The 15,675-nt window shown below is 41.9% G+C and overlaps 1 protein-coding gene across 2 annotated transcripts in view; it reads left to right on the top strand.

The window, feature by feature from the left end:
• The window catches only part of SHC3 (SHC adaptor protein 3), a 143,388-nt gene extending 130,574 nt beyond the window's left edge, over positions 1-12,814 (top strand). For both annotated transcript variants that reach the window (XM_073671006.1, XM_073671005.1), the window contains exon 13: positions 6,931-12,814. In XM_073671006.1, coding sequence (XP_073527107.1) covers positions 6,931-7,059 — 129 coding nt within the window. In that variant the 3' untranslated portion in view covers positions 7,060-12,814. The remainder of the gene's footprint in view (positions 1-6,930) is intronic.
• The last annotated feature ends 2,861 nt before the right edge of the window (positions 12,815-15,675 follow it).

The following is a 15,675-nucleotide window of genomic DNA, read 5'->3' as shown; positions in this document are numbered from 1 at the left end:
TTTCCCAGTAACTGTGTTGTTGAGGGCAAGGCTAATGTTGTGGAACACGTGCTTGAGTAATGCGGGGACAGCACACCAGGAGAAATAGTGGCAGCTGGGGACTGAGTGCTGAGGGACAGCCGCTGCCATCAAGTTGCGGAAAGCTTCTGTCTCCACGAGCCTAAAAGGCAACATTTCGAGCACAAGCATTCGCGAATGTGTGAATTTAGTAGTGTGGCCTGTGGGGCGTTGGCTGCGTATCAGCACTTGCATTCCAAGGACTGAGGTAGGGACAACTGAACGCTGTGCTGGGACAAGGACGTGGACGTGCTTGCTGATGGTGCTACTTGAAAGTATGCAATGAAAGGTGCAGGGAGAGAGGCATCTTGGCATGCGCCATGGACAGGGGATTGGCGTGCATGCGGAACAAGCAGGGGTGTCACCCGCAGACACTGTTCCTGGACCCTGGGGTTCGGCCCACTTAGTCGGGTGCTTTGTTGCCATGTGCCTGTTTATGCTGGTGGTGGTCAGGCTGCTAGTTTTGTTACCCCTGCTGATGCTGGCCTAGCAGGTGGTGCAAATGACCTTTTTGGGGTTATCTGCAGAGTCTTTAAAAAAATAACCAGACTCGGGAAGACCTAACAGTTGTACTGGCAACTTCCGTTGTGTTGGCGTTACGAGGAATGCTTTTCCGCCTTGTGTCTGCGGCCACCACACTGCTTCTTCCTGCCTGTTGTGGTGCTACGCCTCCCTCCCCCTGTGTGCTGCTGTCCTCGCTCTGTATGTCCCCCTGCCAGGTTGGGTCAGTTACTATATCATCAACCACCTCGTCTTCCACTTCCGCACCCTGGTCCTTCTCCTGACTTTCTGTCAATTGTGGGATTAGTTGTTTCCGGGCACTCGGCATGGTGGGAGGAAGGAGGATCAGTGTGATGAATATGCGTTACAGACTCATGGCTACTGAGACTTGACCGTGTGGAAGACAGGGTGGTGGTGGTGGCAAAGTGACTGGAAGCATTACCTGCTATCCAACCAATAACCTTTTGACACTCCTCTGGGTTCAATAGTGGTGTACTGTGGTGCCCTAGTAATTGGGACAAGAAGGTCGAGCGACAAGATGTGGGTGTTTGTTGTGGCACAATTTCAGCTTGCCCACGGCCACATCCTCGGTCTCTGCATGCACCATCACCATCACGTCCACTTCCCTGTCCCTTGCCACGCACCTTGCCCATTTTAAATGGAGGACAATATTTTCCACATTCACGAGAAATGGCTGATTTTGGAACGCAGTTATATGTTATACGTCTGACAGAGAACCACGATTTTAAATAGCAGGCCTGTAATTTGCTAATACTATTCTTCACAGACACCTAGTGTGAATAGCTTGACCGAGACACTACAACAGAATGGAAATGGAAGAAATGTCTGATTTTGGAGCAATCTTATAGGTGATATGTCTGATAGAAAACCACGGTTTTAAATAGAAGGCCTGTAATGTACTAATACTATTCTTCACAGACAACTAGTGTGAATAGCTTGACCGACACACTGCAACAGAATGGAGATGGAAGAAATGTCTGATTTTGGAACAGTCTTATAGGTGATATGTCTGACAGAGAACCACGGTTTTACATAGCAGGCCTGTAATTTGCTAATACTATTCTTCACAGAGACCTAGTGTGAATAGCTTGACTGACACACTGCAACAGAATGGAAAAAGAGGCCAATATTTTCCACGTTCAGTTCAAATTTCTGGATTTTTATCCCTGAAATATGGAACAGATCTGTATTCTGCAGTGCTAACAAGCAAATGGAGCATAAAAATGGTGTACTCTGGATTGTTTTTTAAGCAAACAACCAGGATTAAGATAAAAAAAATTGCCCTGGCCCCTGATATCTGAGGCTATGTTTTCAAATATCTGTAATTATTACAGCAGCAGCAGATAGGTCGTTCAATGGACCTTCTTGCACTGCTGTTGAGGCCCATTGACTTCAATGGTTGCTATTTATACTTGCACCAATATTGATGTAATTTTGCTGTTTTACTTAAAAGTGTTATCTGAATTGTCAAAAAATTGAGCAAAGGGAGGAAGAGAAGCGATAAAAAAATAAAAGCAGCATTATGTAGCTGTTGAACCACCACCATTCCAGCTTTACAGCACTGGTGCTCCTGTCAGTCTCTGTGCACTTTGCTGCAGAATTAATATGGCGTATACCACATGTGAATACTGCAGCAATAGTATATGACACAAGACCAACAAAGCCAGTGATTGCTTTCAGTATTTATGTGAGGTATGTTCCACCCCATTGTTATGAGCAAGTATACAAAGAATGGCAGTGATGGAATCGTTGAGAATTAGTTACGTTTTTTATTCTTGTAGCATACCTTCTCCCTGGCCATTTTGCTTTTTGAGAACTCGGGAATTCAAAGAAGACCTTTCATCAGGTTGAAAATGGACAGTTTTTTGCTTTTATTTAATTCCAACTGCTCCTCTTGAGTGTTCTGTTTTTTGTTTGTTTTTTCTCAAAATCTGCCCTATGGTTCCAGAGAAATTGGCCTTTTTATTTAGAGCTTATTTTTATGAGCTTTACCAAGGCGGCATGGCACACAGAGTAATAATGAAGAGCAGCCTAAAGACCTGTTCCCATTGAATCCTGTGAGCAAAGCCCCGTTGATAAAGATAGTAAAAATTTGCACTAAAATTAGGAATACAAAATCTCAAATCTTTGGATTCGTATGGCAGATTGTAAGAAAACAAAAAAAAGGACTACTCAGAGGATCAACAGGAATATACTGCCATGGCCAAAAGTATTGGCAACCTTGAAATTGTTCCAGAAAATGAAGTATTTCTCACAGAAAATAACAATTACACATATTTTGTGATGCACTGGTTTATTTCTTTTATGAGTTTTGGAGCAACACAAAAAAACAGAGGAAGAAAAGACAAAATTGTTGGCACCCTCAACTTAATATTTGGTTGCACACCCTTTAGAATAAATAACTGAAACCAATCACTTCCTATAACCATCAACAAGCTTCTTACACCTCTCAACTGGAATTTTGGACCACTCTTCTTTTGCAAACTGCTCCAGGTCTCTCATATTTGAAGGGTGCATTTTCCCAACAGCAATTTTATGATCTCTCCACAGGTATTCAATGGGATATAGATCCGGACTCATTGCTGGTCACTTCAGAACTTTCCAGTGTTTTGTTTCCATCCATTCAGATTTTATAATGCCTTGCACAAAGTCAAGGCACCCAGTACAAGAAGCAGCCAAACAACCCCCAAAACATCTTTAAACCTCCACCATATTTGACTGTAGGTACTATGTTCTTTTCTTTGTAGGCCTCATTCCATTTTTGGTAAACGTAATAATAATGTGCTTTAGCAAAAAGGTCTATCTTGGTCTAATCTGTCCACAAGACACTTTCCCAGAAGGATTCTGGCTTACACACGTATATTTTGGCAAACTGAAATCTAGGTTTTTTATGTCTGTGTCAGCAGTGGGGTCCTATTGGGTCTCCTGACATAGCATTTCATTTTATTCAAATGTCGACGGATAGTTTACGCTGACACTGATGCACCCTGAGCCTGCAGGACAGCTTGAATTTCTTTGGAACTTTATTGAAGCTGCTTATCTACCATCCGGACTATCCAGCATTGCAACCTTTTATCAATTTTTCTCTGCTGTCCACGTCCAGAGAGATTAGCTACAGTGCCATGGGTTGTAAACTGCTTGATTATGTTGCACACCGTGGACAAAGGAATATAAAGATCTCTGGAGATGAACTTGTAATTTTGAGATTGTTGATATTGTTCAACAATTTTGGTTCTCAAGTCCTCAGTTTTCTTCTCCTACAACCGTATTACCGCGCTCGCACTGACTGAGTACAACAGGAAAAGTAATAGGGTAAATAGTTGAACTAAATCAATGTGTGCTCGCATAGGTCAATGAATGAATAAGTACAGTGCCTGATAAAAATGAACCTTTTTTCCAGGACAGGTCATTCACACAGAGCCTGTGTCACTACCAGCAGCTGCACGTAGTCCAATCAGTGTAGCGCAAGCGTGTTTTTATATACATCACTTGAGTTTTCTTCTCCACTTTCTGATCTCCATGCTTAGTGTGGTACACACAGACACACAATGCAAAGATAAGTTTCAGGTGTGATTTTCATTTTGCCCACACAAGTTACTTGCTACAGGTGAGTTTGAATGAGCATCACATGCTTGAAACAAAGTTGTTTACCCACAATTTTGGAAAGGTGCCAACAATTTTGTCCTGCCAATTTTTGGGGTTTTGTGTGAAAATATGTCCAATTTGCCTTTTTTCCCCTTTTTTTTGTTGTATAACAAAACATGTGTAATTGCAATAATTTTCTGGGAGAAATACTTAATTTTCTGGAACAATTTCAAGGGTGCCAACACTTTCGGCCATGACTGTAATAAGAGCAAAAACTGGTTCACTTTTGACCTGGTGACAGGTCCTCTTTTAGAGGGTTGTCCAGGAAACATAGATTCTTGTATAAATGCCTGAGAATGCTGAAAAATGAGAAAATACATACTCACATCCTGCTCCTCCCATTCTAGGGCTTAACTAGTCCCTACTGGACTGTACTACCTGGTCTTGAGCTTGATTCACAAGAAATAGCCAGTAATACCAGTGCAGCCTATGACATGCTGAGTGGTGACCTATCTCAGTCAATAATTTGCTGAGTGTGCATTTGTGGTCAATTAAGGTACAGTGGGGGAAATAAGTATTTGATCCCTTGCTGTTTTTGTAAGTTTGCCCACTGACAAAGACATGAACCATCTATAAATTTAAGGGTTATCATTGAGAGATAGAATATCCCAAAAAAATCAGGAAAATCACATTGTATAAATTAGATAAATTTTTTTGCATTTTGCATTGAGAAATAAGTATTTTATCCCCTACAAACCATTATGACTTCTGTCTCCTACAGACCAGTTAGACGCTCCTAATCAACTGGTTACCTGTATTAAGACAGCTGTCTTACATAGTCATCTGTATAAAAGACTCCTGTCCACAGACTAAATTAATCAGTCAGACTCTAACCTCTACAACATGGGCAAGGCCAAAGAGCTTTCTAAGGATGTCAGGGACAAGATCGTAGACCTGCACAAAGCTGGAATGGGCTACAAAACCATAAGTAAGACATTGGGTGAAAAGGAGACAAGAAAATGGAAGAAATACAAAATAACTGTCAATCGACATCGGTCTGGGGCACCATTCAAAATCTCACCTCGTGGGGTATCCTTGATCATGAGGAAGGTGGGAGATCAGCCTAAAACTACACAGGGGGAGCTTGTTAATGATCTCCAGGCACCTGGGACCACAGTCAGCAAGAAAACCATTGGTAACACATTACGTCTTAAAGGTTTAAAATCCTGCAGTGCCCGCAAGGTCCCCCTGCTCAAGAATGCACATGTGCAGGCCTGTCTGAAGTTGGCCAATGAACACCTGGATGATACTGTGAGTTATTGTGAAAAGGTGCTTTGGTCAGTTGAGACAAAAATTGAGCTCTTTGGCATTAATTCAACTCGCCGTGTTTGGAGGAAGAAGAAGGATGAGTACAACCCTAAGAACATCGTCCCAACCGTGAAGCATGGTGGGGGTAACATTATACTTTGGGGGTGATTTTCTGCAAAGGGGACATGACAACTGCACAGTACTGAAGGGAAGATGGATGGGGTCATGTATTGCTAGATTTTGGCCAACAACCTCCTTCCCTCAGTAAGAGCATTGAAGATAGGTCGTGGCTGGGTCTTCCAGCAAGACAATGACCCAAAACATACAGCCAAGGCAACAAAGGAGTGGCTCAAAAAGAAGCACAGTAAGGTCATGGAGTGGCCTAGCCAGTCTCCAGACCTTAATCCCATTGAAAACTTAAGGAGGGAGTTGAAGCTCCGAGTTTCCAAGCGACAGCCTCAAAATTTTAATGATTTAGAGATGATCTGCAAAGAGGAGTAGACGAAAATTCCTACCGACATGTGGGCAACCCTCATCATCAACTACAAAAAATGTCTGACTGCTGTGCTTGCCAACAAGGGTTTTGCCACCAAGTATTCAGTGTTGTTTGCCAGAGGGATCAAATACTTATTTCTCACTGCAATATGCAAAAAAATGATCTAATTTATACAATGTGATTTTCTTAATTTTTTTTTGATATTTGATCTCTCAATGTTAAAATTAACCTACCCTTAAAAATCCATGTTTTTCTTATATGTAAATGAGTTGTTAAGATCTATGGGCCGGACACTGACCTGCATGAGAATCTGCCTCCAGAGAATTTTATAAATATAAGGGGGAGTTACCAGTGTGATATGTAAAGGTTACTAGTGTTACCAGTGTGATGTGTAATGGCCGCTCTCTGCTCTCCTGATCTCACTGCAGACACATCTGCAGGTTCCTCTCAGCTTCCATATCACAGGCAGCCAGGGTTGTAATATTGCTGCAATTTAGTAGAGCTGTGAGAGCTGCAGAAAATGTGTTTCTAAGGAGACAAAGTTCAGTTCTACTGTTTCAGGTTAGTTACATGTCTCACACTGGTAATTCCTCCTTTCATTTAATCTCTGGAGGCAGATTCTCATCCAGATCAGTGTCCGGCCCATAGTCCTGAATAGCTCATTTACATATATAAAAATGTGGATATCTCAAGAATAAGACATCGGATCGCTGATATCAAGGTATCATTTTATTCACCTTCCTATGATCTGCATGCCCATATAGACGGCTTAGGAGGGTTGATCCTACTGACAGATTCCCTGTAATGGCGCTATATAAGTAAGATAAATAAAATAAATAAATAAAACAGCTGAGGGGGATCACCAAGGATATTAATTATTTTACAAAGTAATATATATTACCTGGAATACCCTTTTAATGTATACTGGTCAAAGATTTACTTTCACATTTGTCTTTTTTCAGGTTAGAACAAAAGATCGTGTGTTTGACAGCATTGGTCATCTCATCAATCACCACCTGGAAAACCATTTGCCCATTGTATCTTCCGGAAGTGAATTATGCTTGAAACAGCCTGTAGAGGGAAGGCCTTGATACTACTGTCACTTCCACTACGCCAGTGTATCTGTATGGAGACCGCATCAGTAGTCAGTGCAATAGGAACACTGGTCTTATGAGTCAAGACAATACACTTGACCCATACAATAAGTGGCACTTCTTGAACACATAATTTTTATAAAATTGTGTGATCCCTTAATGTGAATATAAGGTGTGTATATATACGCTGAAATATGTATATATAGATATAAATATATTTCTATTTTTGGAGACTATGGAAAAAAGAATAAGACAGGTATGTTTTATTGATAACAGAACAATAATTGTGGTATTTCAGCTTGACATCAAATGCAGTGTTCTGATTTAATAAGTAAAATGCTGCATGGTCTGATCATGGTTTTACCTAATAAGCACAAAACAAGAAGACTGGACAAAAGATAGAGAAATACTATTTAGTACTGCAAGGTGTCGAAAACCTTTGGAGATACCCGCAGCTTTCAAAAGGATTTTTTTTTCCTGTTGGTGGATGTGATTGCTTGAACACACCATCCAATATGTACTGTTATATAGCATTAAAAAAATCCAGAGATTTGGGATTTTTCTAGGCTTTTAATGATATTGTCAGCAGTTTATATACCGCACGAGCCGCAGGTGGTATAAGCTGGTTATAGCGTCAGGGGTATTAATATCCCATTGTACTACAAATTTTCACTAACTTTGCACTGATGAAGCTAACATAGTGGTACCTATTTATTCAAAAAGCATTTTATCAAAACAAAAAAAGAAAATAATGGAAAATTGGTATCTTTTACGACATCACTTGATATGATGCAATGTTTGGTTTATTGTATTTCAGGTGTATTGCTGTATGTAACAAAATATATATTCTATATGATACTATATTTGAAGGCCTATTTGTGCCCGAGCCTATAAAGTCGTTATTTTTATCAACAATTTCTTGTACACATTTCTAAATAGTTTTATATGTATTATTCCTACAAAGACATAAGTGAAGAGCATAGATATTTTTTCATCTTTATAATGCATTACTAGGATGTAGCATTAGCTGCCACTGAACGGTAGCATTATGTACTGTAGAATCTCATCCAGTTTCTTCCCATACCGTATAAATCATGTTCTATTGTTGGTGCATGCCGCAAGAAGCGCTTTTAACTTTAAAAAGATCTTGGCGTGGTAGACAGTGGTACGCCATCAAAACTGAATTTCAGTCAAGGATTCATGGTAACCAAATATTTGTGTAATATAGGGAAATATACCAAATGGACATAACGTGGATGTTGGTAAGATCAAGTCAACTTTGCATTAATGAGCAGTATGATGAATAATTAAGTCATTTTTATTTACTTTTTGTATAGCATCTTGCTTCACTTATTATTAGGGAATTACATTTATTTACATAGTAATCAATAGACTTTGTTTCAACGACTATTTTAATACATTGAATTGATCGCATTTGAAAGTCCCCGCAAACAGGATTGACAACCATCCAACAATTTAGACAGCCAGTAAACATCAAGATTTTGGCCAGTGTCCGTAATTAAAAAAATAGATGGCTTTTTGCTGTTTTTGAAGCTGAAGAAGATAGTGGAGGGATATGTGATTGTAAGCATCATCATTTTACAGTTCACAGTATTTGTCGCTGTGTTCTTATCAGTATTCTCAACTATAGACAGATATTACTTAAATCTATAGAAACCTTTGAAGTTGAAAAAAAAAAAGATTTTCACATATGTTAGTAGCTTCCTTTAGTTGAGTTTGCAATCTTCATTCCTTTATTCATTTTCAGACCTTCTCATGTGCAGTTTACAATTTGATCCAAGTTTCAAAATTTTCTCTTGTGGTAGAGTGGCTCTTCAAATAATACAGGCTTGAATGTCAGGTCTGTGGTTATATAGGGTGCTGCTGTCTCCTCCTGCTTTCATGTATCAGCACAGCTCCAGAACTGTACGTCTCTCTTCCATGTGTTTTCCAACTTGTTTATATTCTGTTTTGTGTGCAGTCTAAGATCCTCACTTCACAGTCCATTGCAGAGTTGTATAAAACCCCCTCCCTTTCTCTCCTGCTATCTCTAACACTGAAAGAAGAGCGAGGAGAATAGATAAATTTGTAATATTTCTGTAAAGCACTGAGATAAAAAAAGGAATTGTAGACACTCTGCTACAGCAAGATGTTAGTACATCTTTTATGAAGACTTTTTAGAAAGTTGCTTAAACGGTTGTCCACTACATAAACAAGCCCTTCTGAATCCCTATGTTTCTCCCCAGTAAAATAATAACACTTATACTCACCTCCGGTGCCAGCATTGTTCTAGAGGTATCAGCACTGGCTCTCCTGGGGCTCTCGTGACATTGTTATGCCATGCGATCCATGCGACAGTGAAATAAAAAAAAAAAAGTCTGGAATGGTGATTAAATTTATGATCATTGAAACATTTTACGTACAATATTGAAAAAAAGAATAGAGAAAAATAATCTAAAAAAATATTAGTCCATTTCCTTACAATACTCATTTTGCTACCTTCACTGATCATCCTTTAGGTAAGCATAAAATGGTTATGCTTTTTACAAACTAACATCATTGCTTCTGCTTGTAATGGACCTATGACTGCTGTGATGTTTTCATTTTCATATGGATCTATATGAATCTTGGCAAACCTAATTTACTTAAATGGGATCTGCCAGGCATATGTAAGGGCTTTTCTGATTATTGAAACATAGCACTGAAGTATTCTTTCTGTCTACAATCCTAGGAAAGACTGACCAAAACTCCAGAGGACTTTGTAGTACAAGTTTAAATAAATTCTAAGTAATGGTTATACTACTGCTGATTTAGAATATGTTAGAACAGTTTTACTACTTGTAAATACTTTTTTCAGCATACCCCCCCCAAAAAAAATTGTGATTGGGGACGTTTTGAAGCAATTTGAGTACTTCGACATTCCCACACTGCCCTGCCAGACGTATTTGCATGTGGCTCAATGCTTGATATCGGAAGGTGGCACATCAGATTGCTACTAGACAGGTAACTTTTTATTGTTCTGTGACCAACAGCATGCAATGTCAATCAGTGGCTTCTAAGGCCATCGGGATGTTGTGATGAATTAATAGAGGCATAGACTCGAGGGACAGGGACATAATGCTATCACTTTACAAAGTGTTAGTGCAAACTCACCTGAAATGTTCAGTTCAGTTCTGGGCAACAGTTCGTAGAAAGAATGCCCTGAAGCTAGAAAACGTACAAAGAAGAGCCACAAAGCTGAAAAGAGGCATGGAGGATCTTAATTATGAGGAAAGGCTAAGGGGGACATAATTAATTTGTACAAGTACGTAAATAGCCAATACAAAAAGTACAGTCAAAAGCAGTTTCATGTAAACCCCCCTCAAAAGACTATGGGGCACTCCCTAAATATGGAGCAAAACAGGTTCAATCTCCAGAGGAGGCAAGGGTTCTTTACCATAAGAACTATTAATTTCTGGAATAGTCTACCTTAGGAGATGGTCACAATGGGAGTTGTTGGTTTAAAAAAGGGCTTAGATGTTTTTTTAGGAAAAAATAAATAATACATTATGTAAATGTGTAAAGTTTTTCTATCAATATTTGGACTGGCGCTTCAACAATTTGGATCAGGAAGGAGAGATTTGCTCTTTTGGGTCTGGCCAAGCCATGCATTGTAGTTGTACATATACCTCATTCCCTTTATCATTTCTCTTCCCTCTGTTAAACGTAATGGACATGTGTATTTTGTCCACAGCATTAACTATGCAACTACACACGTGGTCAAAATTGTTGGTAGTCCTCGTTTAATGAAAGAAAAACCCACAATGGTCACAGAAATAACTTGAATCTGTCAAACGTAATAATAAATTAAAAATCTGTGAAAATGAACAAATGAAAGTCAGACATTGCTTTTCAACCCTGCTGCCACAGAATTTTAAAAAAAATTAAACTCACTCACTTTAATGTTGATGATTATGGCTTACAGCCAATGAAAACACAAAAGTCATTATCTCAGTAAATTAGAATAATTAACAAAAAACACCTGCAAAGGCTTCCGATGCGTTTAAAAAGGTCCTTTAGTCTGTTTCAGAAGGCTCCACAATCATGGGGAAGACTGCTGACTTGACAGATGTCCAGAAGGCAGTCATTAACACACTCCACAAGGAGGGTAAGCCACAAAAGGTCATTGCTAAAGAAGCTGGCTGTTCACAGAATGCTGTATCCAAGCATATTAATGGAAAGTTGAGTGGAATGAAATAGTGTGGTAGGTAAAGGGGTACAAGCAACCGGGATAACCGCAGCCTTGAAAGGATTGTTAAGAAAAGGCCATTCAAAAATTTGGGGGAGATTCACAAGGAATGGACTGCTGATTGAGTCATTGCTTCAACAGCGAACACACACAGACGTATCCAGGACATGGGCTACAAGTGTCGCATTCCTTGTGTCAAGCCACTCATGACCAATAGACAACGCCAGAAGCGTCTTACCTGAGCCAAGGAGAAAAAGACCTGGACTGTTGCTTAGTAGTCCAAGGTGTTGTTTTCAGATGAAAGTAAATTTTGCATTTCATTTGGAAATCAAGGTCCGAGAGTCTGGAGGAACAGTGGAGAAGCACACAATCCAAGCTGCTTGAGGTCTAGTGTGAAGTTTCCACAATCAGTGATCGTTTGGGGAGCCATGTCATCTGCTGGTGTAGGTCCACTGTGTTTTATCAAGACCAAAGTCAGCGCAGCCGTCTACCAGGAAATTTTAGAGCACTTCATGCTTCCCTCTGCTGACAAGCTTTCTGGAGATGGAAATTTCATTCTTCAGCAGGACTTGGCACCTGTCCACACTGCCAAAAGTACCAATACCTGGTTTAAAAACAACAGTATCACTGTGGTTGATTGGCCGGAAAACTCGCCTGACCTTAACCCCATCGAGAATCTATGGGGTATTGTCAAGAGGAAGATGAGAGACACCAGACCCAACAATGCAGACGAGCTGAAGGCTGCTATCAAAGCAACCTGGGCTTCCATAACACCTCAGCAGTGCCACAGGCTGATCGCCTCCATGCCACGCCGCAATGATGCAGTAATTGATGCAAAAGGAGCCCCGACCAAGTATTGAGTGCATTTACTGAAGATACATTTCAGTAGGCCAACATTTCGGATTTTAAAAACATTTTTCAAGCTGTTGTTATAAAGTATTCTAATTTACATAATCATCAACATTAACCCCTTACTGGCCTGGGGCATATTAGTATGCCCCAGGCCATCATCCCTGTTCAGCACGGGCTCCGGCCCTGAGCCCGCACTGAACCAGGCACATGTCAGCTGATTCTTACAGCTGATATGTGCCCGCAACAGCCGCGGGTGGAATCGCGATCCACCTCGGCTGTTAACCAGTTAAATGCCGCTATCAATCTCTGACAGCGGCATTTAACAGCGCCGCGCAGGGAGCGCGTCACTTACCCCGCCCATCGGTGACCCCGTCACGTGATCGCGGGTCACTGATGGGTGGGCAGGACAACCCTGGGTCTGCAGCAGACCCCAGTGGTTGTCATGTAAAGATCACTATGAGCGCCACCTAGTGGTCGGCGCTCATAGTGCAGGAGCATTTCTGCTACATCAGCTCATCACCTCTATGTAGCAGAGGCGATCAGACAGTTGCTGCTTCCAGTCTCCTATGGAGACTATAGAAGCAAGCAAAAAGTGTAAAAAAAATGTTTTTAAAAATATAAAAAAAATATAAAAGTTTAAATCACCCCCCTTTTGCCCCATTTAAAATAAAATAATACAAAATAAACCCCACATACACATATTTGGTATCGCCGCGTTCAGAATCGCCCGATCTATCAATCTAAAAAAAGAATTAATCCGATCGGTAAACGGCGTAATGAGAAAAACATTCCAAACGCCAGAAGTTTTTTGGCCTCTGCAACATTGCAATAAAATGCAATAACGGGCGATCAAAACATTGTATCTACCCCAAAATGGTGTCAATAGAGACGTCAGCCCGGCGTGCAAGAAATAAGTCCTCATCTGGCCCCAGATCCCGAAAAATGGAGACGCTAAGGGTCTCGGAAAATGGCGCCATTTTTTTTTTTTAGCAAACTTTGGATTTTCTTTTCACCACTTAAATAAAAAAGAACCTATACATATTTGGTGTCTACAAACTTGTAATGACCTGGAGAATAATGATGGCAGGTCAGTTTTAGCATCTAGTGAACGTGGAAAGAAAATAAAACAAAAAACAACTGTGGAATTGGATTTTTTTTGCAATTTCACCGCACTTGGAATTTTTTTCCCGTTTTCCAGTACACGATATGGTAAAACTAGTAATGTCGTATAAAAGTACAATTCGTCCCGCAAAAAATAAGCCCTCACACAGCCATATTGCCCAAAAAATAAAACCGCTATGGCTTTGGGAACAAGGGGAGCAAAAAACAAAATTGCAAAAACGGAAAATCCCAAGGTTGTAATTCGGGCCACTTCATCTTTTTGTCCGCTTCCAGCGTTCGTAACATTTGCAACAGGGTTCGGTTGAAGCGCTCGCATGCGCCGTTCCCTTGAGGGTGGTAGGGCGCTGTTCGGGATCGGTCGATCCCATAGATACGGTATAGTTCATCCATCACTCGTCCTTGGAAGCAGGCCCCCTGGTTAGAATGTATTCGCTTCGGGCACCAATAAATCCGGATGAAATCCTGACAGATGGCCTTAGCTGTGGCTTCTGCAGTCTGGTCTCGGGTAGGCGTCACTACTGCGAACTTGGTGAAGTGATCAGTCATTACCAAACAGTGTCCGTAACCATTGTATGAAGTTCCGATCATCACATAGTCAATCATCAGGACTTCCAAGGGTGCAGAAGTTCGGATGGTCTGAATGGGAGCTCTTTGTTCCAGGGGCTTGTTCAACTCACACTGGCGACATGTTCGGCAGACCCCTTCAACTTCTTGCCGCAGTTGAGGCCAATACACCAGCCGTTTTAACCACTGAAAGGTCTTCTCCACACCAAAGTGAGCACCTCTTCTATGAGCTTTTTGGGCTAGCTGCGTTACCAGCGCTTCTGGAACTACTACTTGCCAGACAACATGAAACTCTTGAGGTAGCTGGATTCTTCGGCATAGCAAGCCATCCTTCAGGAAGAGCCTCTCCCACTGGCCTAGGATTTGTAGGGTAGTTGAAAGTGAAGCGGCCCTGGCTTCCTGGTCGGGTCTTTGACCCAGGGCGACCCATTCTCTCAGCTTTGCCAGCTATGGGTCGGATTGTTGCATATGTATCCACTCGTCTCTTGAGCGGCCCAGAATTTGAGTGGGCCTCGGCTCCTCTCTGGTCTCCTGGGCGTCGACCACGGCAGCGGCGAACTGGCTGAAATCCGGAATCTCGTCACCTTCGAGCTCCTCATCTCTGTCCCTCTTCGGCCCCGTCTGACTGACCAGGGACAGGGCATCTGCATGAGTGTTCAGAGCCTTGGACTGATAGGCGATTTTATACTGGTATTTGGACATCTTTGCGACCCAGCGCTGCTCTAACGTGCCCAGCTTGGCGTTCTCCAAGTGAGCCAAAGGGTTGTTATCTGTTCACATTTGCACTTCTGACCCCGACAAGTACTCAGCAAATTTCTCGGTCATGGCCCACATCAGTGCCAGTAGCTCCAGCTTAAATGAACTGTAGTTGTCCGGATTCTTCTCCGAATCTCAGAGCAACCTGCTGGCATACGCGATCACCCGCTCTTTTCCTCCTTACACTTGAGCCAGCACTGCTCCCAGTCCTTGCAAGCTTCCATCAGTGTACAACACGAAAGGCTGCGAAAAGTCAGCGTAGGACAGAATTGGGGCATCCGTTAGTGCCATTTTCAATGCTCGGAATGCCTCTTATTATCGTGGGCCCCACTGAATGTGCTGCCTCTTGTCTCCCCCAGCCGTTCCTCTCAGCAATTCATTGAGAGGGATTGCAATCTTAGCGAAGTCTTTAATGAATCTGTGGTAGTATCCAGCGAACCCCAGGAATGCCCTCAGTTCTCTTAGATTGGCGGGTGTGGGCCACTTCTGCACGGCAGCTACCTTCTCTGCAGTGGGGTGCACTCCCACACTGAACACAATGTGCCCCAGATATTCAATTTCTCACTTGAAGAGACGACACTTACGAGGCTTAATTTTCAGGCCGTGCCTCTGAAGCCGTAGCGGAATAGACAATTATATTGTCCAGATATATTAAAGTGGCTTCAAAGGTGAGATCCCCCAAGCATCTCTCCATCAGTCTTTGGAAGGTTCCCGGTGCATTTGTTAGCCCGAACGGCATCCAATTGAACTCAAACAAGCCCCTAGGGAGGACAAAAGCTGTCTTCAGACGATCCTTCTCAGCTACTGGGACCTGCCAATAGCCACTGGCCAGGTCGAGGGAAGAAAAGAACTTGGCGCTTCCTAGTGCATATAGACTCTTCAATTCTGGGGAGTGGACAGGAATCCCGCACTGTACATGCATTCAGGTTCCGATAGTCTACACAAAATCTCAGGGTACCATCCTTCTTCCGGACCAGCAAGATAGGAGCCACCCAAGGACTCTGACTTTCGCGGATCAAGCCGTTCCGCAACATGTGGGCCAACAGTTCTTTCACCTCCTGGTACATTTGAGGTGGGATCTGCCGATATCT

Source organism: Phyllobates terribilis, unplaced genomic scaffold, assembly GCF_046119375.1.
Source record: "Phyllobates terribilis strain yellow unplaced genomic scaffold, ASM4611937v1 Scaffold_1__5_contigs__length_1240528914, whole genome shotgun sequence".
NCBI lineage: Eukaryota > Metazoa > Chordata > Amphibia > Anura > Dendrobatidae > Phyllobates > Phyllobates terribilis.
Note: the sequence above shows the minus strand (reverse complement) of the source record. Positions and strands in the feature narration are given on the sequence as shown.